Raw genomic sequence first — 27,399 nt, 5'->3', positions numbered from 1 at the left:
ACTCTGGATGGCGATTGGTTGACGTTCTGACGCTAGCTGTCCGGTGACGCCGCGCCGTGAGAGGGACGGAGCCGTGCAGGCAGCGGTGTTGGAGGCTCCGGTTGTGCCGGGATATCAAGCAGCAGGTACAGGAGCGCTGCGGGAGGCGGGGGCCGGGAGGACGAGCAGCCTCGGGCATACTGTGCCGGTGTGTATGTAGCCTTGTGCTGAGGAGTGTGCGGAGGACGCAGCTGAGGCCTGCAGAGAGGGGGGCGGAGCCACAGGTGCAGCATCACTGCGCTGACACGGTATAAACAGTGCGCGCTGCAGGACGCTAAGTACATGGAGCCCCACTAGGGACGCTATCTGTATTACAGAGCTGGGGGCACTGGACTGCGCGGGGCCTGCTGGGACTTGTAGTCCTCCGGGCCTGGAAAGTTGCTGGCTGCTCCTAGATGTAGCAGAGCCGGATGTGTGCAGTCTCCTCGGCCTATGTGACGTGTATGATGAGAGGCTGCAGCCATTCTGTTGTTCTGGAGGCCTCTGTATGCCTGGGGCTCTGCAGCTGCTGAGAAACTACAATGTCCAGCACTCTCAGGCTCTGCTGCATGCTGGGAGTTGTAGTTTGCAGCAGCTGGACAGCCAGTGGTTATAGAAGAGCGCTGTGGTGTGTACTAGGAATCTCAGCATGCAGCAGCTGATAAGTACTGGAGGAGTTTACAAAGCTATATAATGTTCTGATTCCAGTGGCTTAAAAAGTTTAACCGGAGTTCCCCTATAATGTAATTTAAAAGCAAATTGGCTCTAAATGTTCAATATCTCCTCTAAATTTACTCTGATCTTCTTCTGTGCTTGAGTAATGGTCAGAGATGAGCGCAGCTCGGGTATGCTTGGCTTCTATCTGAACCTGATCTAATCCATTACATTTCTACCCCGTCTGTAACGTCCGCAAATGTGATTGTGCTGTCTGGGAAAACATGGATACAGCTATAGGCCACGTTCACATGTGGTATGACACCGGCCGTGTTACATAACCGTAGATGTTAGTGAAAATCATCCCGGTTGGTACTGCAGTACTGGCCGGATGGTCTTTATTACTGGTGCGTTCACACCTACAGGATCTGCAGCTGATTTTTTGCAGCAGATTTTATTTAAATAACTGAACACAGCATCAAATCTGCTGCAGATCCTGTAGGTGTGAACACACCCTTAAAGAGGATCTGTAAACCCCCCCCCCCCCCCCCCCGTGCCGTGGTGACAGGCTCCCGACCCCCGCTAGAGCACCTTATACGTACCTGATCGCACCGGGTCCCGCTTCTTGAGACAGTCGGGTGACAGAGATTTCAGCACCCGGCGCGAGCGCTCCTGAGATGGGTCCAACTCTCATAGAGAATGACTGGTGAGTCCGACGCTCCGTCATTCTTTGAGCGTTGGACTCATCTCAGGAGCGTGCGCGCCGGGCTTCGGGCGCTGAAATCTCCGTCACCCAACCGTCTCAAGAAGCGGGACCCGGCGCGAGCAGGTACGTATAAGGTGCTCTAGCAGGGGCGGGAGCCTGTCACCCCGGCATCGGGGGTGACCGGTTCCCTTTAAGTTGAATTTGAATGCAGCCGCATCTCAATTCACCATTGCAAATAATAGAGTGTGGCCAGAGCCGCACTCTCCATTGTGTGAACTGACATGTCTGTGTGGCCGCTATTCAGTGAATAGCGGCCGCACAAAACTGACATCTTTTGCATAAATCATGGCCGTTGTTATCACGGCCTGATAATAGTTGTAGACATGGTTCAGAGAGTCATTCCTTCGCCTCTTGAGATCTTGCGTTTAAGCTGTCCAGTCCATGAAACCTTACTCTACATCTTGGGTGTCTTTTTGTCAGGTGCCCATCTTCTTAGACCTGTAACTGCAGGAAAGAGGAGCAGTCTATTAGGAAATGCTTGTGTTATCCATAAAATAACATATATCATCACATAAGTAACCTCCAGGGCAGAAGAATTCTCTGGGAATGCACCTCAGATTTTTATGGATATATACAGGTATTTACTGAAACAGATGCGTCAGATCCTCTTAAAGGGATGTGTAGCTGACTGCTGTACCCAATTTTTGATGCTTGTGGGAAATTTGTAAGAAAGCTCTTTGTTTGTATAAGTTCTTGGAGGGGACGTATGACATGGAGCTCAAGTGGCGCAGAGGGCAAATATTCACATATTTTATGCTCAGCCGCTTGTGTTGCACAAAAACCAGATAGGCAGGGAGACGGAATGGCAGTGGACATGGCCGCACCCAGGGGGGTGGCATGGCCGCAGCGCACACCTTTCTTCGTTGATGTAGAGCATGGGTCTCCAAACTGCAGCCCTCCAGCTGTTGCAAAACTACATTTCCCATCATGTCTGGACAGCCAAATCCAAAGCTTTAGCTGTCCAGGCATGATGGGAGTTGTGGTTTCGCAACAGCTGGAGGGCCGCAGTTTGGAGACCCATGATGTAGAGTTCACTGCCTAAGCACAGGGAGCTCTGATGGAGAGGAGTGCTGCTTTACATAAATCCTTTATGCCCATACCCTGGTGGGGGGATTCATAAGACTCATATAGGAGATGCCAGTCTTGATTAATCTTGTGTTCTATGCCTGGTGAGTTCTGTGCACAAGGTCTGTTATAGTTAATAGGGTTCATGTACAAAACTTGGCAGCTGTAGGATATTTCTTCTGCAACCCGACCCAAGAGCTGTAAGGTTTGGGGGACGGAGTGCATAGTGACTATTTGAGCACAAAATTGTTTTATGCCAGTGCTCTAGCTTATACTTCTCTGCACCCTACTGCCACTTTAACTGTCCCAAACTTTATATTTAAAAATGATTGAGGGAGATAATCCACACAATTTAAAATACAAACCCATAGGAAGCAAAGCTCAGCTTTCAGTTCTTCAAGTAAATGAAATCTGAGCTCTTATCGGATGCTATAGGGTATATGTGGCATTATTTAAAATTGTGTTACTTTAGTTTTTTTGTGTTTTGTCAGATTTGCCACACTAAGTGTTTTTTTTTTTTTTTTTTTCTTTTTTAAATTATCATGCTTTATAACAAAGCTATACTTACTTGTATCCAGGTCCAGTCTCCTGAAGGCAGCTTTTTGATCTTGTGCTGTTTGGAAAAAAAAATACTAAACGCAGGAAGTCCAGTGTTTTCCAGGTCATCTGCACTCACAGAGAAGGCAGTCATGTGATTGACTGATGGCTGTCTTTTTTTTTTTTTTCCAACCAGCCACGACTAAAAAGCTGCCAAATTACAAACTTTCTTTATATCACATCCCCTGCTGATTTAGATTTTAAAAGTTATAACTATTATAAAATAATAACAGGGAAAATCAGCAGGTCCATGCCTCCTCTTTCCGGCACAGTGTTCTTTCCTTAGTTACGCCCTATTCACACATCCTGTTTCTGTCCGCAATTGCGGATCTGCAGAAAAATAGGACCAATGTATTTCAATGGACCCATACACACATCCGTGTTGTGTACTGGGCTGCAATCCGTTCCGCAAAAAAGGACAGGCCCTAGTACGGACAGTAACTGACACACCCAATACAACTCTATGGGGTCCGTATTTTTTTACGGATGCAATATGGACTGAATTTGCGGATTATTACTGACTGAAATTTGCGGATTGGAAAAATATACTGACGTGTGAATAAGGCATTAGTCCTGCCGTTTTTGAGTACTTTATTTGACTAGAACTACTGTATGTAAATTAGTGTGTTAGGAGCACCGGCGGTGTTCATAGCCCCCAATAGCATAGTTTGGACCACCTACCGCCCCATATGCATCATTGAATATGCATTGGTAGGCATAACCAAAGCAGGCAGCGGAGTGGGACCAACGATGCTCTGGAGGCCGCAAAACGCCACCAGTGCTCCTAATGTGCTAATTTACATATTTCTATATGATTAAAGTACTTGAAAGCAGTGGAACTGACTAAGGAATGAAGACTGTGCTCAAAAGATGAGGTACGTGTCTGCAGGGAGCTGTCAGCGGGTTTCCCTTTAAGTGCCAGCCAAGTGAATGGCATCGTAGCAGCAAACCCTCTGGAGGCAACCGGACAACAAATGTATAAAAAAAAGTGTGTCAAAGAACCCTAGACCTTTAACCTTTTCATTAGATTGTGACTCAAGAACCATTTTGTGAATAGGATCATAGGGGATCGACTGTTCATCAAATGGATTGTTCTGGGAAATAAGTGGCCCAATGACTTATTTAGCTGTGAAGTCTTAGAACTGTCTTTTCTATAGCTCTATGCCGTCAGACTAGCACTAAGTAACCTACAGGAACATTCTTTTCTTATTCACCCTGCTTTGTAATAAATATGTAATAGTATACATGGTTGTAATGGGACAGTGGATGAATTCATCTATTATGGTTCCCTTCATTCTGGATAAGTGACTCTTCCTCTGTGTGTGGTGTCATGGCGGCTGTAACTCCATTACTGGTGAATGTAAATGTTAAAAAAAAAATTATAATAATTTTTGAAACCGAGGAAAAGGGCTTAAAAGTTTACAATGTGGATATTGTCTGGAAGGTGACTATGCCATTTCCATGCTCTACTCTTTGAACCAGATGGTCCACGTGAGCACGCCGCTCTTTGTAAAGAAGAACGTGTACATTTGTTTGTCATCCAGATCTGTTTGGTAATTTAGTGATTTCTTTGCAGGAATGGGTCAGGAGTCGTGTAAATCTGCCTGGCCTAAACCATCAGGGGGCTATCAGACAATCACAGGGAGGAGATATGGAAGAAGACATGCATACATCAGCTTTCGACCGGCTTTGGAAAGTCCACATCGGACTTCAGCACGCCAGGGGAGAGAAAGTGAAGGGCTGGAGCTGGACAGTGTGCAGATGGAGAAGGATTTAAGTGTGTGATATGTTATTCTTTGTTGTCCATGTATTGTCATGAGATTATGGACTGTACACGCTGCGGGAAATAATCAAAACTGCCTGTGCCAGAGACTTGCATCACATTTTTAATGTGTTTTAGATTATTTTGTGCCTTAATCGACAAGAAGGCATGGTGTTTCTGGGAGGGGGTGTGGCTTAAATGCACATAAAATTGAACTAGACAGTCTTAAAGGGAACCAATCACGCCCAAAACAGCCCTAACATCAACCAGCACGCTTCCCAAACGTACCCTTGTAGCCTGCGTCCCATGTATATAAACTGCAAACTGTTATAATCTCCTGCACTGTATGTAAATTCCGGGCAAGTAGTCATCTGGGTGTGTGGCTCCTCCATCTAGTCACAGTCCTGGGCGGGTTTCAACGCTGTAATTATGCCCCCGAGGGCGTGACTGAAAGTGCTGTTCTCCTGTGACGTCTTCTACCACTGTACTGCGCATGTGCACCGTAGTAAAGTTGCCGACCCCAAGGTGATGTCACAGGAATTTACATACAGCACTGCAGACTATAAAAGTAAGATTGCAGTTTATATACACATGGGACGCAGGTTACACGGGTATGTTTGGGAAGCGTGATGGGTGATGTACGAGCACGTTTTCTGAGCGTTAGAGACGTGTTTTTTTTAAGGCATGATTGGTTCCCTTTAAGATGTGCTTGGGTTTAAAAAAAAAAAAAAAAAAAAAAAACATACAGAGCCATTGTAAACATTCTTAATGTACCACCAGTGTTTGTTTTTCTCTGGGATACCCCTTTAGGGTAGACCCGAGACCCGCTGCAAATCCGTGCCCTATACACATATGGGCAGACAAACGTACAGCAGAATTCACATCCTGCTGCAAGTTTGTCAGCAGCCTGCCCCGTTAACCCCCCGCTGGCTGGAACGTATACTTCACCTGCTCCCCGCTCCGGCTTGCTTCGGGGCTCTTGGTTTCTTCACGTCCCGCTCGGCCAATCAGTGTGCTGTGGCGGGGCAGCGCACTGATTGGCCGACCGGGACGTGCCTGGAACCCCCGAAGCAAGCCGGAGCGGGGACCCGGTGATGTATACGCCCCAGCCGGTGGGATGTGCATCCTGCTGTGAGTTTGTCTGCCCACATGTGTACAGGTCACGGATCCGCAGCGGGTCTCGCTGTGAATTCGGAGCAGGAAACTCACTGCGGATCCACCCAGTAAGTTTGTACCCTTCATGAAAAGGAGCAGAAGAGGGTAGAACAGAACCGTACTCTCCTTACCATTCTCCATGCTGCCATTTCAACTGTGCCTGGTCCCTGCTGGTCTCTACCTCCTGGACTCATCTCATCACAGAGGAAATGCCTGCTCTGAGAGTTGTCGATTGTGATGGTGACTTGCCTAAAGGCCCTATTTTACAGAACGATAATCATCCCATAGAATAGAAGGCAACGATCAGCCGACAGTCGGCTGATCGTTACGTCGTTTGTCTTTCAAACATGTTGAAAGACAAACGACTAATGCAGCAGACCGCTGCTGTATGCTATGGGCTGCCCGTATGATCTAGCGATCACCCAGGCAGCCCCCCCGGACTCACCTGCTCGCTGCTGCCGCATGGAATAGCGATGGGCTCTGGGATCTTCTGTGTTCCTGACGTCAAGACTCAGCTGATGGACTGGCCGCTCAACCCGTCAGTGACTGGGGCGGCATTTTCTTCCGAGTGGTGACATCATCACAACCCAGGGAAAATGCCCTCTGGCAGGGGGTCCCTTGGCTGGTCAGATGGTGGATCGCAGGCATGGGGAGAGGTAAGTTACTGCTGTTTGTTGCTTTGCCCCTGTGCCCTGCCCTTAAAAAAAAAAAAAAAAAAAAAAAAAAACAACCCCTGAGGCCCGGCTTCTCCTTTAAATTGACCTAATAACCATATCTGTATCCTCAAGCTAAATAGTACGTTTGTCAGAGATAACAAAGACGACCATATAAAGTGACCAGATAAGGCTGGGTTTACACTCCGTTTTTGCAATCCGTTTTTTTTTTTTTTTTTTTTTCAAAAAAATGGATGGGAAAAATGGTTGCGTGTGTGTGTGCATCCGTTTTGATCAGTTTTTCCTTTGTATTCCATTATTAAAAAAACAGATCATTTTTGTGTCCGTTAAAAAAAAAAATCGGATCCTTTTTTTTTTTTTTTTTTTTTTTATGTAATTCAAAGGATAAATGGATCAAAACGGATGCACACACACGCATCCATTTTTTTTTCTTCCCCCATCCGGATGAAAAAAAAGGGTTACAAAAACGTAGTGTGAACCCAGCCTAATACCACACGTGAGAGATACCAAGATGCCATTAATAACCTGAAGTGGACTTGGTGAGACCTTGCTGCAATCCCCACGGTAAACATCTCAATGTGCTGCGTTTCCTGTCTTAGTGAGGAGCCCCCTCTATTTCCAATATATAGACCTTGTAATGAGTATAAGAGATCTCTAAGCAGCAATATTTGTGGTTAATGATCGCTCTGTAAAATCTGACCTTTTCCTTGGTTGTTTATTATCCACATGGTTGTAACAATAATAGAACTGTGGCTGCATTTATGTCTTACTAAATTACTGCGCCAAAGTATAGGTTTTCTAGTTAAAGGGGGGGAAAAAACTGAATAAAAAGTGGATAGATATAATACACACGCGCCCCCATACGGTTCAAACTTTCCTTAGCTTCTGGCACATGTCCTTTCCGGGCTACCCCTTTAATTAGACTATTTAGTTACTGGAATTTTTTTTTAAAAAAATTCTATATCCCCTTTTAATTCATTTTTCACAGCTGGTTTATGATGAAAGCGAACATGTAGAAGATTGGATTCATGTTTCCATCCAGATGAAAGACTAGTGGCTTAGATGATTTCTCCCTGAGAGTCCTCAATAGCGGCACAACTCCCTGCTCTCTGCCATCAACCAGATTAGTACTCTTCAGAGTGAAAGCTCATAAGTATTGTCAATCCATTTCATGCAATGCAAGCTTTCCCAAAAAAGAAAAAAAGCTGTGCTCGACTTTTTTATTATCTGATACATTTCAAAGGAGAAGTAACACTTGGTAATGTGCCTTTGTTTGAATATTAGATTTTGTTCTCTTGCTGAGAGTGACAGGACTGTGCATGTACAGATGACCATGACTTACCTTTATTGACCCTTGTCCACCCGGGAATAGGCGCTTACAATTCTAAAGGCTTCAAGAGCATTATAATGAACTCTGCTTGTTGTAAGGCCACATGTATCGGGAAAGTCAGCCTTTTCCTCCCACACGAAAGTGTTTTATGTGAGGAAGTTTTAAATTTTTATAGTGAAATGTGACCTTTTCACCACTCTGCTGGCTTTTATCTTGTAAGTTCATTGGCTGATTTTTCTATTTAATGCATTTACATTTAGAATTCAGTGGCACACATTGCTATAATCTTATATTATGCGTATAGGTTTTATTTTGCATCAAGGTAACTAGCAACATTTCTGAAGCATAAAAAGGACTATTAGTGCCAGAGAGAGGAACCTTTGTAGGATATATAGTACAAATATATATAATTATTCCGAATATCAAGTAGTATATTGGTGAGCCCCAGATGCAGATGTAAAGCACAACAAATAAGATGTGGCACCCTGTGCAGCGTGTCTAATGCCAAGTATAAAGAGCGGCCAATGCAGAAAGATGACTGTATAACAGGAGTTTGTGTGACTGCATAACACATAGGATTATGCGGAATCTCCAGCCCTTACCCAGTGCACTGCTTAGCAGCCCAAATCCATCCTGGCCAGTGGTTTATTTTTTATCAAACCTGCAAGAGATGGAAGTGGCTTTTAATGGCCTTTTCTGACCTATGCATTTAGCATATACTTGCATTCCCTATAAAATAATTCTGTCATGTTTTATACCTATGTGTCTTGCTGTTCCTTGGATATTTAGTCATACATTTCTAGCATGAATAACAAAGTGGGTGTTACCAGTTTGGGTGGGGTTGTCCATACGCTGCACAGGACGGGACTAAAACTTCTGGTGTGATCAGGTGGGCGAGGGGCTGGGGGGCTTTGGGGATGGTCGCACTACGGCTCCTGTCACAGCGGGGGAGAGGTTGGGGAGCGAGCTGGTGGAGGGCGGGTTGCTAAATTTTGTGCCCAAAGCACAGGAAGGGCCCTGTTTTATTCATGTATTTTTTACATATACTGCCCCCCCTGCTGGACCCTTGAGGTATAGACCACGTCGTGACGTCACTCTTTTTAGAGAAATTGAAGCCTGCCTGATCTACTAAATTGAGGGAAATAGCAGTATATGTGCATTTCCTATAATTAATGTACATTAGGAATTTGTCTAACTTTGCTTATGAAATAACATATAAAAAATAGATTTTGGCCGGAGTTCTTCTTTAGGGCCATCCAATAAAATAGTCAGATATTATTATTATTATTATTTTTTTTTTTATCCCTTGGAACATTCTGCATGTATCTGCCCTTTAAATGTGCTTTATTTGTATTTTATATTTATATATTTAATAGGTTTATTTCAGGGTTTTTTTTTTTTTTTTTCCCTTCAAGCTAAGTGGGTTGTCTACTACATTATGACTGTGACATAGTAAACCATATGGCGATTGTCTGTCTGTGAGTTTATGTTGTCTTTGTGCAAATTCCCCGTCTAATTTCACCAATTTATTTATCTTTCTTTAGTTTCCAAGGAAAGCCATGACTCCTCACTCTTCAGCATTGCTAGTGCTGTATCCGCTAATTTGAAGGAGGAGAGCAGAACAGTGGATGCTAATGATAGTTTGCCTGTGTTTACTGAAGCGGAGCAAAATGCCATTTCCCCTTTTCCAATGTCGGAGCATGTACTAAGATGTCAGACTTTAAATAATACAAATAAAACCACTGACTGCGGGAAAAGCAGAAGAACCTTTGTCAAGCATGCTTCGGTGGATCATCCACATCACTCCCCCCAAAACGCTATTTCATTTGTGAATATTGACTCTTTCGAGCCAGACAGCAGTGAAGGGGAAGAATGTGTTGGCTTAGGTGATGATGAATATGTAAATCTGGATACTGGGAAACATAGAAAAACTGTAAATTGCATGCTTCCAGAATTCCCCAAAGAACGTTATAGTGGTGTGTCAGACATTTATAGCCTAGATCCTAAATGCCCAAAAGATAGTTTATCTCAGGTAGCGTCTACTTCCTTAGCCAAATATGCCAATATAGATATGTGCACAACGCCTTGGAGTTTGTCAGCAAGCTGTGTGCCTGAGGACAGCGCCACAGGGGTTAATGGTGTAAATCTGTGTGATATGCAGCAAAAGCAGGAGGGTCCTGAGTCGGCCATTACAAGTACTATAGAAGATATTAATGAAACGAGTACCGACAGCAGTAAGTCAGACCTCACACATGAGCCCGTTGTCAGACCGAAAATTCGAAAACCGGTTTCTGCTAGTTCTGCGAAGAAAGACCAGTTGACGTCAGAAGAAAGTTCAGCTAGAAAGGAAGCCAAAAGCTCCAGAAAAGCAATCCGCGAAACACAAGTCAGAAGTGGCAAGGATGCAAAGACTAACAGCAATAAAGAATCTAACCCCACAAGTGTGGAAGGTGCCCAGAAGAAAGGAGATACTAAGGATTGTGTAACTCTCCAAGAAGAGAAAACATTGGTGGATGATACATTCTGGGATGACTTTGAGTTCTATGGGATGAAGCTTCCTGATTGTCCAAAAGATGATGACAGGTATGTTTAATGCCAACCTATATATGCTACAACGTTAAGACTAAAATTTATTTTATGTTTGCAATAAAGTGGGTGAAAGCTATAACTATGCAGATTGACTCCACACCTAACAGCTGAAAGAAGCAGTTCACAAAAAATTCTTATTGCCTCCCTGGGTAGCCGCTGGCAGATATACTCACCACAGCTGATCGGGTACCAGCAACGCAGCTTCGTTCCCGTCCCGCGGCGCTGTTCAATCCAGTGCGCACTCACATCCGCCTCTGCAGTAACTCCTCTTCTCTGCCTTGTAATTGAATGCCAAAGTCACGCGCTTCCATAGAGAATGCATGGAAGTGTGTGAAATCAGGCATATAATGACAGGACAGAGAAGAGGAGTCACAGCAGAGGCGGATGTGAGTGCGCGCCGGATTTGAACAGCGCCACAGGACCAGAACAAAGCCGCGCCGCTGGACCCCGATAAGCTGTGGTGAGTATATGTGCCAGCGGCTACCCGGGGGGGCTATAAAAGTTTTTTACCCCTTAGCGACCCATGATGTATCTGATACGTCATGGTGCTGCGGGGGGTGTTCAGAGAGTGGTCCCGCCGGGACCCCGCTCTGAACGGCACCGCTCCCGGCTAATATGTGCAGCCGGGGAGCACCTCTATTAGCCGGCGCGGGTCCCGTTGCCGCGCCGGCTAATTAGCCTCTAAATGCAGCTGTCAAACCTGACAGCTGCACTTAGATGCTGTGCTGTCCCTGGTGTCTAGTGGGACGTCCCCCCACGATGCGATCGCGGGGGGGGGAGATCCGTTCTTCTGCCCGTGACGGGCCTCAGCGTCGCAATGACTCTGATCCCGGCTCGGCAATACATTGCTATGGCCTGCAGCAGGCCATAGCAATGGATCACCGATATGATGGATCATTGCCGTGTATATACACAGCATTGATCTCTATGAGAGATGACATCTCAATCAGCCCCATAGACCAAAGGATAAAAGCGCTATAAGCCTGGGAATGGAGCGATTTTAAGGAATATATATTTGTTAACAAGGGTTTGAATTTTTTACAAGCCATCAGATATAAATGTTATACATCTTACATATCATTGTAATCGTAACGACTTGAGGAACATGCATAACAAGTCAGTTTTACCATAGGGCGAACGACCTAAATGCAAAACTCCCCGAAATCAAAACAAATTCCTTTTTTATTTCAATTTGACAGCGCAAATTATTCCGGTTTCGCAGCATATTTAATGGAAAATTAAAGCCTGTCATTGCAAAGTACAATTGGTTTCGCAAAAATTAAGGGCTCATATAGGTCTCTAGGTGAAAAAAATGCAAGCGCTATGGACTTTAAAACATAAAGTGGAAAAAGCAAAAGTGCAAAAATGAAAATTAGCTTTGACCTTAAGGGGTTAAAGGAGAAGTCCGTCAAAATTTTTTTATTAAATTATTGTATATCCCCCCCCCCCCCAAAAAAAAAAAAATTATACAAATCACCAATATACACGTATTACTGGAAATGCACATAACATGCTTTTGGGGGGCAATACAATACTGTAATAAAACAACAAAAAATCCGGACTTCTCCTTTAAGATGTAGTCATGTTAATGACATGCAACCCATCCCATGGTCCCACATACCCCTGTTTTGCTTAGAAGACATTGCTTCATTCAAGTGGTGGGTGAGTGGTTGGTGCCTTCAGGGTGCAGCCATCAATATCTAATCGTGAGGGTCTTGAGGCTTCCGGCTCCCATACGTTGTATTTTTTTTTAGTATTGCTTCAGTGAATAGACTACCAATAATTTTTGCCAAGAAAAATCCCCTTCTAATATGTTCTAACATTTGTCTGTTTCATCTCCAACTCCTTCCACTCTTAGCTGGTTCTTGTGTATACATAAAAATTAGTAAACAAGAAATATGTGACCAAATCATTGGCTTGTAAAACATTAAACCCCATGTATAAAACTTTGTTCCAGCTCCTATTGCAGCGATGGAGAGTGGTCTACGTGTTTACCTTCATATTTCTCTCGCGACAAAGACCATTCTTCCAGTGATGAGAGCTGGGAGACTCTGCCTGGAAAAGAAGAGCATGAGGTTCAGAGCAATAGCAGCAGTCTAGAAGATGAGAACTCAGAGTTTTGCTTCCAGGTTGAGTAAGTATTCCTTCCATTTCCCTCTGGCTTCTGCTAAGAGCTGCTATGCTTTGTAAGGTTGCATCTTTATTTTTAATTTGTTCGCTCCCTTATCATATTTCATAGACTGGCACTTCTTGCGGTAATCTGAATCAGATTTCAGACGCGTGTCATCATAATTCTTTGCTGTTGGACAGATTTGTGCTTCAGTAGAGCAAAATTCAAAAATTCAGCTTTATTTCCATTTGGAACCGAATGTCAAAGTATTTGTAAACCAGAGGTTAGAGTTGCGGAAGGATGATGAGAAATGAGTTGTCTGATCACCATTCGTGTAACGTACTACCACCCATCTTGTGCACCGCTGTGTGAGACCCAATGCCTGACATGGAGCTTGTGAAAATCTTGCTGTCTTATTTAGTATAGATGAAAATAAGAAAAAAAATATGATTTCCAGTCATTGGCTTTTGGGCATATGTTCTTCATCATAACACCATGCTATTATTAACAACTTTGGCTTGAAAAATGTTTTATTGTCAAATAAATGTGAAGGTCGGTGTCAGGTGCTTAATCTTGTCTGGTATGTTTATATGTCTTTCACTATATACAGCAGTGCTTCTCAGTCTACAGAGACATTCTCTCCCCCCCCCCCCTAGTTGTTGAGGAGGCACCATTTTATAAAAGCTTTTGATAGAGCTAATTACATGCTTTCTCCTTCTGCACAGCCTTCTTACGGTTGACCATATACAGTATGTAAACAGGTTCTTATAATGTTATAGCATATCACCTATCCACAGAATAGGTCATAGGTATCAGATTGTGAGAGTTAGAACACAAGAGCTGAGCCTGTGTGTTGCCGCTACATCAACTCTGTATGGGACAGCAAAAGAAGTTAGCTGAGCACTGTATCGGCTATCTTAAAGTGAACCTGTGGTTATAACTTTCAAATTTTAAACCAAAGGTAGATGTGATATAAAGCAAGTTTTGCAGTTTGCTTTCATTATTATTATTATTATTATTTTTTTTTTTTATAGTTGTCATGGAGAACACAGCACTTCCTGTTTTTTGACTTGTTTCCTGTCAGAAAACAGGAAGTCCTGTGTATCCCAGGCTATCTGAGCGCTCACAGAGAGAAGGCAGTCATGTGATTGATAGACACATTGAGCGGTGACTCTCTGTACTGGCCGGAATTTTTTTTTTTTTCAACCGGCACAAGTCAGAAAATCTGCCGTCAGGAGACTAGACCTGGATTTCTGGTAAGTTCAGCTTTTGTTTTACAGCAGGATAACAACAACAAAAATAATGAATGTATATTACAAACTTGCTTTATATCACATCTACTGTTGATTTAGATTTTGAAAGTTATAACGACCGGGACACTTTGTTTGCTGTAGCAAGTGAATGAAGTAAATGTTAAGTGCATGGTAAAGACATTCAAAATATGATCAAGGTGGATCAGGATTAAAGAGACCTAATGCCAGATTATCAGCTATTCTGGATTATCAGAAAGCCATTAAACAGTATATAACTATTTAGAGTACCTTCAGGAAAGTAATAGTACATGATCAGGGGGATTTCCTATCTGGTTGTCTCTGATCCGTGCTGTTCTGCCTTTGTGAAATTCCACATTATAAAGCCGTTCTCTGCTGAAAACAACTGCTGAGTTATCAGACTTTTTGGATTATCACTGTGCTCTGCTGTAGAATCAATCTTGTCTGAGCGAATTGTAGTAGCCGCTTGTTACAAGAATAATTGTGATTATAGACAACATGACTTCAATCCAATTCAGTATAGATATCTATCTATAGATACATTTTGTTTTTGTTTTTTTATGGAAAAAGCCCTTTTAGTGTACATGAGAACTTTACCTTACTACTTTTACTTTAAGTAGTTGGGTAGTTCTCCATTAAGGCTGCATTCACATGTCTGTAATATGCGGATGATATACGGTGCTTATGCTCATTGAACTCTACAGGACTCCCTGTATCATAACTTATAATACAGTGAACTCCAGAACAGTTAAACCCTACTCTATTGAACATTTAGTAGCATACAGCTCTAGTCATCCCAAAGCTCATTGCGTCATAATGAATTTTTATGCAGACAGTCGGTTAGAGGTGAAGGGTTCAGTCTGTGATATACATCCAGCTTACGGACCGTAGATAAAGGACGTGTGAACACAGCCTAAACATTGAGAATGTTTTTATGAAATAATACTGGATTGGAGGGGTCTGGTCAGGCTGCCAACATAGCAAATAAATAAAGATCTAAAAAACTGCAAAAGACAAAGGGGGAGATTTATCAAACATGGTGTAAAGTGACACTGGCTCAGTTGCCCCTAGCAACCAATCAGATTCAACCTTTCATATTCAAGAGTCTGTGATGAATGAAAAATGGAATCTGATTGGTTGCTAGGGGCAACTGAGCCAGTGTCACTTTACACCATGTTTGATAAATCTCCCCCAAAGTATCTAAACTTTTTCTTGACTTGTACAGCAAACTGTTGGCCGGTCAGCAATTGAGCCGGTATACCCCTTTAAGGGTTGGTTCACACGTACCGGAATTTGCTGCTATTCCCGTTACTGTCAGTTTGTATAGGGAGAGGAGCATGGGTGGGAGATCCCCCTTAACCTACTGTGGCCTGGTGAATACTTTACCCAGCCTGCTTCTGTGGCTCCCTTCTCCCTGGTGTCTCACTCAGCCAATCAGTGCACTGTTATGCTGCGGCCACTGATTGGCTGAGCGGGACACCAGGGGCCGCAGACGGGTAACATAATCCAAGGGCTGCGGTGTTTGCTCACACAAGGCAGATATACAGTACATCAGCAACCTGTCTAAAAGTTCTGCCAAGGTATACAGTGACTATTTATTTTAATGGGCGTAATGTAGTCCAGTAATAAATACTTGGTTTCCCCAAGGCAATACTTTTGTATCTTATCTCTCATTGTGAGTAGCCCCTTATCTAAGAGTAAGGGCCCTATTACGTGGGACGATTATTGTGCGAAAAATCATTAGATAGTTCTAATATAAGCAATAATCCTCCTGTATGTATACAGGCAACGATTAAACGACTTCCAGAAAATTGTCCAAATCTCACCATAAAATCATCGCTAATCGTTTTGTCTGTACGTACACATCTTTCAATCACAATTACGATTGTTCGTATACAAGCAATGGTAATCGTGATCATAACTAACGACACTGGTTCCGTGTATTATGGTGAATGATTTCAGGTTGTTCCCAAAGACGATCGTTTGCTATTGTCTGCGGAAATGAAAAATCTTTGCCCAATACGACCCTAAAATCGCATGTCATCCTAATTTCCTGGTAAAATTAAGGGGGGGGGGGCATGGTTTACATGACAGGCACACTGTCATACATGAGGGGATAAAAAGCAGTGGGTGTGCAGCCTATAGTTTTACCCTAGAACATACCCAAACATTAATACATTCTCATTGTTGTATTGTTTGTTCCTGTAACTGATCAAGCGACGCTATTGAGAGAGGTTCCTTGTATTATCGATGGGAAGAATGGATTCTTATTTCAGGTGTCGGACCCCTATGTACTTGGATAAGATTGATGGCATTCTACCCTGCAATGATTTGTCGCTGCAATGAACTGGGAACATTTTAAAGCCAATTTACAATTTTCTTTGTCAGACAATGAGCTTGTGAGTCTCTGCATGCTCATTTCCAGCTCTAAATCTTCTATGGAGTTTAGCAGAGACATGATTTTTCACACAGAACTGGACGAAATAAAAAGTAGACTGCACTCGGGATATATTATATACTAAGGCTTCATTCATGACTATAAAGGAGTAGCTATAAAGGAGCTATACTTTGGCATAACTGTATATGGATGTACCATGGCGTACCCCTGCCAGGTCTATTGATATTGGTTTGGTAAAAGTAAGCTAGTCTACTGGTGATACATTCAGTCCATTTCTTATTTAAAGGACTTCCAATCACAGGTGGTTACAAAAAGCTGTGTATGTCTTAAAACGGATTGAACGGTAGTCAACACTAAACATTCGATTAAACCCGGCATGTGTACACAGCAATTAATCCAGTATACTGACGTATACCCCAAATATATGCTTCTTTTATAGATGTGAATGTACAAATATATACACATTACACCTAATTATTCCTTCAATAATGCTGCTTACATGGCACCAACATATTTCACAGTATTGTTTTTAATGCAGTGTTAACGGGATTGTCCAGCGAAAATCCTTTTCTTTCATCAAATCAACGGGTGTCAGAAAGTTATATAGATTTGTAATTTACTTCTATTTTAAAATCTCAAGCCTTCCTGTATTTATCAGCTGCTGTATGTCCTACAGGAAGTGTGTTTTTTTTATTTTCAGCCTGACACAGTGCTCTCTGCTGACATCTCTGGCTGAGACAGGAACTGTCCAGAGCAGGAGAAGTTTTCTATGGGGATTTCCATACTCTAGAGAGTTCCTGTCTCGGACAGAGATGTCAGCAGAGAGCACTGTCAGGCTAAAAATAAAACAACTCTTTCTTCAGGACATACAGCAGCTGATGAGTACAGGAAGACTTGAGATTTTAAAATAGAAGTAAATCACAAATCTATATAACTTTCTGACACCAGTTGATTTAAAGAGCCATTGTTGTATTTTTTTTTTTTTTTTTTTTTGCAGAAATCAAAATCAAGGCGGTTTTAAGAAACTTTGTAATCGAGTTTATTAGGCAAATATGCCATTATCTGCATTCAAAAAGACTTTCCCCAGGTCTTGCCGCCCCTCTCTCTCTCATCCACTGCTCATTATCAGGAAATTGTGTCTTGTTGCATCAGCCATGCCCCTGTCTATTTTTTGGAGAGGAGGGAGGAGGGAGATTAGTAGATTAGCAGAGAGCAGAAAACAAAGTATTACACAGCGGGAGCTGCATGAAAGCCGGTATTCAGAAGTCAAAGAGGTCAGTGCTGACTCAGAGTAGATAGCCCGGTAATGTAGCTGTAAATTAATTCTTTGTTGTCCTGTTTTGGTGCCTCATCTCTCTCCACCCCTGCCCTCTCCATAGACAACCATGAAGACCAGGGGGAGAGCTTCAAACTGCTTTTTCATGATAAAAATTCATTTTTCGGCTAATAAACCCAATTACAAAGTTTCTTAAAATCGCCCGTACTATAGAGGAAGAAAAAAACCTGCTACTTGGCTAATCGCTTCTTTTGTCTGGCTTCAAAATTTATCGCTATTGTTTGTGCATCTCCCTGTGTAAATAGGGGATGTTCGGCTGATGGCAATATATTTATATGGCCGCACCAATAATGATATAGTAATGGTCTGTGTGGTCCAGCCACACAATTAATCGTGCCTTTTGAAGGCAATCTACAAAGTCACACGGTAGGGCATATGCTCTTCCGAAAACAAGCCCTAGTCCTTTATTTAAAAGGGAAAAAAAAACATCCTGTCTCATTTTTGGAGAACCACTGTATACTTAGTGGACAGCACCAGTGCTTGGGTTCAGAGTGGAATTGCGAAGGGTGGTAATTAGAGCGCAAATACCGAAATATTTTTTTGTTTTACCTCCCACCTCCCCAACCCCCAATCTGCCTGTAAATGTATTCCCTTGTACCCATGTGCTGACATGAAGTGGAGTATCCTATTCCAAAGTCTGACATCCAACCAAGAGCAGACTATACGCTTGTGCTTTCTTGTGCCGTGTTTAGCGTGCACAATAGACTTCTGTCTGTGGGTCACATTAGTTGCAACTAGAAAATCCCAAATATTCCCCAGTATTACCCATCCCTCATTCTTCATAGCTTCTCAAGGACTTTTGAATATTGAAGGACAATCATACAAAGAATAAGTATTCATTGGAGCAGAGAATGCAATATAGTGATTTATGTTTATGCTGTAAAATGATTCTTGAAACAAATCACACACTTCACTTTTTAGGTTTTGTGCAATGTATTCTGCAGTATCTTACGCTGTAATCTGAGAAACTTTCTCTGGCAACACCTGAAAAGAAGCCAACATACTATAGAGACTATATACACATTTTGCATAATTTTTTTTATTTTTATTTTTTTTAACTCTAATGAATATGAATTGGTAGTTTTGCCCATTGCCTTATTTAAAATATGCTTTTTTTATAGGGAGCAAAACTCTTTGGAAGAAGGTGAAATCCCTTGGTTACAGTATCGTGAGGACATTGAAAGCAGCACAGATGAGGAGAATGAGATTGGGCCCCATTATTTACCTCCAGGCTTTTTTATTTTGGATGGGAATAATAATTTGGAAGATGATTCGAGTATGAGTGAAGACTTGGAGGTTGAATGGAGGTAGGCCAAATGTGCCACACAGTCAGAGGTGTAATGTAATGTAATGTTTACACTTTGCATGATAGAGCTCAATTGGAAGAGAGCAATGACAATTATGCCCGGTCTCTTTGCAGATGTATACGAATGAGTTCATACTGACCCCATTGACTGAATTATGGGTTTCCCCTGTTTTTTCCATTGGGGTCCTTGTATTTTTGAGGCAGGAACAACTCTGCAGATTGTTCATTGGGGTATGTTCACACAAGATTCTGACAACTGCCGTTGTTTGGCACTCAAATACAATGGTCTTGTATTGAGTGTCAAGCAATGGGGGTTGCATTAAAAATTCCATTGAAATCGATGCACGATGGCCAGAAAGAATTGAGATCTTATTTGGGCTTTGAATACATTGTGTGATCAGCGACCGTTGTTTGCATTGACTTCAATGCAACACATTTCATTGTGTAAAGAATGGTTGTTTTTTTTAAAATTGAAAACAGGAGTGTATGTTGTGTGAACATAGCCCTTCAGCTAAAAACACTGGAACAAGCAATAAAAACCTAGATGCATCTCATAAACATTGGGCGGTGTTCTCACGTGGTGTTTTTGCTGAAGATTGTGCAATTACGGTAAAGTAGCAGAATTTTTGCCATCAATTTGGGAAATCTCTTTAAAAAATCGCCCTATTTTACTGCCATTCATGGCAAAATAGTGAAAAAAATCTCAACAAAAGGCCAACAAAAACCCTATGTGTGAACACAGCCTTGAAATGTATTGAGAACGTAACGCTGCACCATGTAGTTGATTAGTTCCAAACCCTCAGAATGGAGAATCGTAAACATATTAAAAAATATATATTTATTTAGTAAACCTTTTCCTGATCTGCTTCTCTTTTCATCCCCTTGTTAGAAGCTTGTTATTTAGGTAACCGAACCACCACTAAAAGCAGTGGGCTGGCTGGGACCGGTGTGTGAGATGCTGATCTTAGTAAATTTCCCCCCTTTTATTAGTTGGGTGTACAGAATAATGCAGAGTTTCAACTATAACTTTTTGGTATTTGTTTTGTTCTTCAGGTTGCTGGATGACTTTGGAGATGGTATTGGTGTAGCTCAGGCTATGTCTTACATGGATTCTCAGTTTCTTACCTATATGGCTCTTGAAGAGAGGCTTGCACAGGCTATGGAGGTACTTTTTATTTTATTCTTATCCTGTAAATGTTATAAAGTTAGATTTTTGTAGAAAACAGAAGTGAGATTTTAGTTCCAACTGTGTATGTGATTTGATGTTGTGAACACTCTTGTGTGCTCATCAATAACATGCTGTCTTAGTAATCTGAGTATAACTGCTTATCCTAAGACCACCAACATATAGATATGAGCTATAGAAGTTCCTGTCTACATACGCCTGCATAATAATAAATATAAGTGTAAATTCACACGGGCGGATCCGCCGGGAGTCTCACCCACGAAATCCGCAGCTAATCCGCAATACACGTATTATTCCTATTATTAATACGTGTATTGCGGATTAGCTGCGGATTTTGTGCGGAGACTCCCGGCGGATCCGCCCGTTTGAATACCCTAAAGCTGGGCAGTTACTGCGCCAATGCTACCCTGAAGTTCCTGATACCTGTTGGAGGTGCGAGAGAGAGGTGGGTTTAATGGTGCACATCTGATGAAGCTGCCCAGTCCTGAAACAGTTTTGGGATGCCATCTTTGACATCTACACTCAAGCCACTGAGAAAACCGTCACGCCTACACCTAATCTGGCTTTGTTATCCTTGATTCCGGGCCCTTCCTCTGTCGTCAGGAAGAAATTGCTCTGTCATTTTCTCACGGCCGCTCGCACTGTCATACCCAGACATTGAAAATCGACCTCTCCTCCTTCCATTTCTGAATGGGTTGCCGAGATGGATTTTCTTCACCGCATGTCCCTGACGGCAGAGGAACATGCTCAAGGAACTAAAGTGGATCGCCTGTGGCTACCCTGGACCACTTACAAAGATGGTCACTTTTTGCTCGCTGGCTGACTGTGTAGGCATTGGTCCCCCAGCCCGATGTTCTATCTCCCGGAAGCCTACTATAACCCGTATATCGTGGCCCTCTCAGGTCTACTGCTTCCTGCTCCTTTACCTTTCCTCTTCTTTTTATTCCTTTCTATCTACTACTTCCACTCTTTCTTGACTTTTTCTTGTTCTTTTTCTTACCCGTCAGCATGAGGATGTTTGGTGTCTTGCTGACACCCTGGTTACGTCTTTGCACTTATTACTATTGCATTAAATATATCATGGGATGCCTTTCAGGTTGGAGAGGCCTAGCGAACTACTCGATAGGAAGTCTGATTCCTGTACATTGTGCATGCATACTTTATTATTGACTGTCTTTGTCTCCATAGACTGCTTTGGCACATTTGGAGTCTCTAGCAGTATACTGCATGCATACTTTAATTTCTGCTTCTTAGAATATTTAGCCTCACCCTTTTATTGAGCTTCACCCACTGAATGATATTGTTTTGCATGGTTCTTATGGAACGTTTCTACTTTTCATTTTTTCTTCCGCGTAAGTGATGTAACCTGTTTTTGTGTTTTCAGCGTTGTGTTTTTTATGCTATATTCTTTTCCTGTCAAAAATTAAAAAATATAATAAATAGAAATTTACCAAAAATATAAAGATGGGATTACACATGCAGTCTGAAGCCAAAGCCAGTAGTGGATTTGAGACAAAGTAAAGACTGATAATTCTCCTCTCTTCTGTATTCACTCCTTACGACAATGGCACCAGTGATTTATTAACCCCCTTGTGACCAGCAGTACATGGTGTTTACGGTGGTCACAAATTGGTCCTTTTTACAGCGGCAGTGTAGCATCAGTGTCTTCTGTACCAGGGTTGCAGAAGGTCCCTTGCATACTATCTAATGACTGTAGCCTCTATTAGGATAATGTGCCCTGCAACACTGCACACGTTGTTCATGAATTTATTTGAGGAATATGACAAGTCCAATCCATAGAGTCCACAACTTAGAACCTGTACAACCTAATGGGTCTGCTGCTTAGAGGTTCTAGAGGTCATGTCTTGTTGGGTCACAGCTGTTTTGGCAGTACAAGTAGGACCCTACATAGTAGGGCTGGGCGATTAATCGAATTAATTTGATTAATTCGCCCAGAGTGTTTGAATCGAATTGATTTTTTTGTGAAAATCGTAAATTTGATTTTCACAAAAAATCATTGCCGGCCGGACGGTGCGGAACGCGGGCGGGCGGACAGTCCGGAGACGGGCAGTATGGGGCTGGCGAGCGCTGCTGTGAGGTGCAGGGCGGGCCGGCAGTCCGGAGAGGGGCGGTGCGGGGGCCGAGAAGGGCGGATCGGGCCGGCAGTCTGGGGCCGGCGAGCGCTGGAGTGAGTCGAGGGACGGGCAGTCCGGAGTTATGCAGCGCGGGCGTCCTCCAGCACAGCGTCCCGCTCCCCTGTCAGCCAGTTACAGCTCCCCAGTCTCTGGAGAAGGCAGCAGGGTGCGGGGTGATAGTGTCACTGCGGGTCCTGGAGCTGTACAGCGGGGTCAGATCCCGCTGTACAGCTTCAGGAATCACACTATCACCCTGCAGTCCCTGCTGCCTTCTCCAGAGACCGGGGAGCTGTAACTGGCTGACAGGGGAGCGGGATGCTGTGTGCCGGGGTGAGAGAAGGAGGGCTATGTGCACTCCTGCTCCAGTCACCCCCCAGCCCCCCCCCCCCCCCCCTCGGTCCCCTTCCAGTCACCCCCAGTTGCACCAATCCCCCCCAGTCATCTCCAGCTTCCCCAGTCCCCAGATTTCTAAAAAAAAAAATCGAGATTTTATTTTTTGGCCATATCGCCCAGCCCTACTACATAGTACCTACTTCATAACAAAGGTGATCAGAGGCAGATGTTTTTTTACTTGAGCTTTCAGAATCCATGAATGGAAAGGCAGACTACGTACAATGTGATGATCAATTTGACCTGAAGCCCACTTTTTTTTTGTTACTGATTTGACTGTCTTTGTCTCCATAGACTGCTTTGGCACATTTGGAGTCTCTAGCAGTAGATGTTGAACAGGCCCACCCTCCAGCTACAAAGGAAAGCATTGAATGTCTCCCACAGATCATTGTCACAGATGATCACAACAGTAAGATATAAGACTTTAAATTATAACTTTGGGACTGGTGTGAGCAAGGAAAGGGGGATATTGCATTACCTAAAAAGCAAGACTTACAGAGATCTTTTAGGCCCGTACTAGGTACAGAGCTGCAGATGGGTCATAGGGAGATGAAACAAATGATGCCTTTTGTCTTTTCTGATAACCATTTGTAGAGTTGTAAAAGTGGTGTACAGGACTAACCCTCCAGCCCAGTACATTAGTTAGTCAAAGAATGTTAAGATGAGGGAAGAGGCATGTAGGCTCTACAAGTGGTCATCAGCAAAGACAAAGGCATCATCTCTTGTCTCCATATCACCGATCTGCCTGTGTCTGCAACTCTGTGCCTATTATGTACCTGACCGTTTCCCTTTAACCTTTTGGAGCCACTTTGATATGTTAGGGATATTGTTGAGCGAACTTACAAACTTTCTGTAAACCCAAACACTCAGCATTTGACTCCCAGTTGGTGGAGAAGTTGAATGCCACCCTAGGGCTGCTTGGAAAACTTAGTTTCCAGGAGAACGGTGCCGATCCCAAACAGCTCAGCAAGTCCAATTTAACACTAGTTAGGGAATTTCATTATGTTTTCAGTATAGGACAGATCAAGTGTTTAGATCTAATAAAATACATTTTTTTTTGTTGTAAGAATTAAAATCTAACAAACTATAAAGCTAGGTTGACAGTGCATTTTGCCTGTCTGTTTAACATACCCATTTTATGGGGGTGGAAAAAAATAGATGAAGTTGTATGCCATCCATTAGGATCCATTTTCCATTGACTGACTTTGTTAAAAAAAATAAAAAATAACATGCACAAAAACGTGGTTGGGCATGTTTTTCTGTATATTTTTTTTTTATTTTTCTTGCAAATTTCTTTTTATTTATTTTATTTTATCATTTTTTTTTTCTATACAAAGAGAAAAAATTGACAGAATTGTATCCAGCAAATAACAAAAGGATAATGAATGACAGAGTATTCAAGCAGGCGCGCAGGCCCTTACAGTCATGTTAGATATTACAAATATGATAAACCGGATAAAACTAGGATACAATTCGTAAAAGCATGTTTTGAGAAGCCTAGTAAAATAAACAAACTAACCAAAAATAAAAACTATGTACATTCCAGGATAGTAGTGTGAGCTTTTTGTTTTTAGAGAGGGGGAGGTGTGGGGGGGGGGGGGGGGGTGAAAGAGAGCTGCAGAGGTGGGGAGGGCAAGGAAGAGAAGAAAGATTATGTAGCAGGAAGAGCCACACATTTTTAAAAAAGGGTCAGAAAGCAAAACAGCACTGTGAACCAAGCCTTGTATAGTCTGCTAGATTTAAAAAAAAATGTATTTTATCAAATATAAACTTTGATCTGTCCTATTCTGTACACATTAATGAGGTTTCCTTGCTAGTGTTAAGCGAACACTACGTTGGATGCTGCCCTAGGGAGTCCTGAAAACCATGTTTTCCTGGTAGCCCTAGGATGACATCCGCCGGCAGTTAAATGCTGCGTGTTTGGGTTGGGAGTATTGCTATAATTGCAAAAATCTCCTATTTTGACACTTCTCTCCACCTTATACACACATCTGAGTATTCACAGTGATGGGCAAACAGGGATTATACCAGTGTCATGCTTCGTTTGACATGAACAGGGCCTGAATGAAACAGCTAAGCCATCTAGTGGAGCACGTCTCAATCTGTATAGATCATGACATTTACTCTTCTGATAAATTTTTGAAAGGAAATGTTATGGTATAATGGTATAACACATGGACATTGGTCATACGTCTAACACTCTTCCTTCCACCCACCCACTTCTCTTTCAGAAATGAAGCCAGTGTGTTTTAACCTGTGCAAGGTTGTAAATATGTTTTGATAGAATAGTTAGTTAAAAAGATTCTAATGAAACCATTTATCTTTCTCATCTATTCTCCTACGTACATATGGCTGTTACTCTTATTGAAAGCAAATCGAGACTTGGTTAATGTTGTCAGGTTTGGTATAAAATAGCTCCTGCTTTGGAAGAGCGTTTTCATTGTGTGTTGTTTTTTTTTTTTTTTGTTTGTTTTTTTATAGTTGTAGGTCAAGAGCAGTGCTGTGCCATATGCTGTAGCGAGTATATCAAAGATGAAATATTAACAGAGCTCCCTTGTCATCACCTCTTCCATAAACCATGTGTGGTATTGTGGTTACAAAAGGTAAGTATCTTATGTATTAACATCTTGCGTATATTAATCTGTGTATGTTGCTTGATTTGTGTTTTTTTGTTTTTTGACTCGTATACAACAACCAGGTTGGATTCAAAAACGGAAGGCATTAGGTGCCCCCACCCTTGCTAGTTATGGTTCTCTCTACTTCTCATAAATGTCAGCCTGTGAGCCTCCAGACAATAGGCAGAATACACTTCTTCAGCAATATATAGTGATGTGTGCATAATGTAGGCGATGCACAGTTCAAATCCTTGTTGGCATGTTTATTGCAGTGGGAAGAGATTCGGGTCTCCTCCATATTCTCTTTATGCCTTTTACATGCTATACTGCAGTTTATAGAACAGTATCTTTCAGTTCAGAACAACAGCTCTATCACAAATGGCTGCTCTCATAAAAGCATTTTTTTTTTTTTTTTTTTTTTTTTAAGGAAATAAATTACTGGAAGCATATAACTTAAATTTTTTTTTTTCAGTTAGTTTAGTAATTTCAATGATGCATTTGCTTTTAAATTAATTTGTGTTTAGCCAAAAGCAGTATTCACACTACATAAACAACTTAAATTAGTTAAATTAGTTAAATAAGTTAAATTTTTTTTTTCCTTTAAAATTAACTGATGTCAGAAAGTGGCAGAGATTTGTAATTTACTTCTATTAAAAAAATCTCCAGTCTTCCAGTACTTATCAGCGGCTGTATGTCATAGACACAGACATAGATATATAGGACATACAGCAGCTGATAAGTACTTGAAGACTGAAGATTTTTTTAATAGAAGTAAATTACAAATCCCTGGAACTTTTTAGCACCAGTTGATTTTAAAAAAAAAATGCTGGAGTTCCCTTTTAAAATGCATAAAAAAAAAACTATTCCCTTAAAAATAACTCTGTATTTCCTTACTTTTTCCAGTCTGGAACATGCCCTGTGTGCCGTCACGTCCTGACATCTCTGCTTCCTGAGGCTGCCGCAGCCACTTCCTTCCTGTCGGACCATGACAGCCCCCCATCAATTCATAATGCAGCAGGAACCCGATAAAAAGTCATATACTAACCAAATGCTCTAGTGTGTTTTTCTTGTAAATTCTATTGTAAGAACATGCTAGTTTACATACACTCACCCACTTACACTCAAATTTCAAAGCATAAAGCCCAATGTTTGTTAGTTCAGCTAGAAGGCTTTGTATGCAACATTTATGTATATAGCTTTAGTTCTGAAAGATTGTTGAGTTGGAAGAATTGCAAGATATTGTTAAATGCTGCTTAAGTTTGTGTTCAAAGCATTTAGTTTTTTTTTTGTTTTGTTTTTTCTGTGGCACAACACATTTTTGTGTTTTCACGACTGCAGTGCAGTTAGAGCTTTACTGAATGAAGCTACTAAATCTTAAATATTATGTTTACATCCTTTCCACACAAGGGGCCATAGACTCTTTGCGAAGCATTTAGTGTTCTGCGCCCTCCCAATAGTGAAAAGGTTGCAGCTGTGCCACCACTTTTGTAACTGATCTCTCATGTTTGCATCAAATGTGAAGAAGTTCTGTGACTACAACAATAGTTTAAATAATTGGTTCCACTAAAAATAAAAGGCATATTAAAACATTCTAGAAGTGTCATTTCTTCTCATACAGCGATGATAGGCGTGTATATCTATGTAAGCATTCGTCAGGTGGTAACAATTCTGGTATATAAAAGTATGCAGACATGGTTTAACCTCGTGTTTTTTCCTCGTGTTTAAAAGGCCATAACACTTGTATTTTCCCTCTACAGACCCATACGAGCCCTTATTTTTTACGTCACTAATTGTACTTTGCAATGGCAGACTTAAATTTTGCATAAAATATGCTGCGAAACCAGGAAAAAATTATATGCACTGTGAAATTGAAAAAAAAAACAACAACGCAATTCTTTTTCTCTTGGGGGGGGGGGGGGTCGTTTTTACACCGTTCCTATGGAAAAACTGACATGTTATATATGTTCGTCAAGTCTTTACGATTAAAACAATAAGCAACTTGCATTTACTTTTATTTAAAGGCTTTTAAAAAAAATAAAACC

General features: G+C 42.0%; 1 protein-coding gene across 4 annotated transcripts; it reads left to right on the top strand.

Annotated features, from left to right (window-relative positions):
* Positions 1-26,947, top strand: PJA2 (praja ring finger ubiquitin ligase 2). 4 transcript variants are annotated; one of them, XM_069964683.1, is made up of 9 exons: positions 4-125; positions 4,677-4,877; positions 9,566-10,604; positions 12,568-12,744; positions 18,847-19,032; positions 20,085-20,196; positions 23,037-23,151; positions 25,224-25,345; positions 26,261-26,947. In XM_069964683.1, the coding sequence occupies exons 2-9, from the start codon at positions 4,679-4,681 to the stop codon at positions 26,384-26,386; spliced, it is 2,076 nt and encodes a 691-aa protein (XP_069820784.1). In that variant the 5' UTR covers positions 4-125; positions 4,677-4,678; the 3' UTR covers positions 26,387-26,947. The 4 variants fall into 4 exon arrangements, with proteins under 4 accessions (XP_069820786.1, XP_069820784.1, XP_069820785.1 ...); XM_069964684.1 differs by having other exon boundaries at positions 4-187; XM_069964686.1 differs by lacking the exon at positions 4,677-4,877 and having other exon boundaries at positions 5-125.
* The last annotated feature ends 452 nt before the right edge of the window (positions 26,948-27,399 follow it).

This window comes from Dendropsophus ebraccatus, chromosome 3 (genome assembly GCF_027789765.1).
Source record: "Dendropsophus ebraccatus isolate aDenEbr1 chromosome 3, aDenEbr1.pat, whole genome shotgun sequence".
NCBI lineage: Eukaryota > Metazoa > Chordata > Amphibia > Anura > Hylidae > Dendropsophus > Dendropsophus ebraccatus.
The sequence above is the reverse complement of the archived record's forward strand: the minus strand, read 5'-3'. Positions and strand labels throughout refer to the sequence as shown.

Bases quoted from the DNA above. Each gene is read 5' to 3' on its own strand.
- PJA2 (XM_069964683.1), top strand. From the start codon at position 4,679: ATGGGTCAGGAGTCGTGTAAATCTGCCTGGCCTAAACCATCAGGGGGC. The intron at 23,152-25,223 runs GTAAGATATAAG...GTTTTTTTATAG, and splicing joins TGTCACAGATGATCACAACA to TTGTAGGTCAAGAGCAGTGC. The intron at 25,346-26,260 runs GTAAGTATCTTA...TACTTTTTCCAG, and splicing joins TGGTATTGTGGTTACAAAAG to TCTGGAACATGCCCTGTGTG.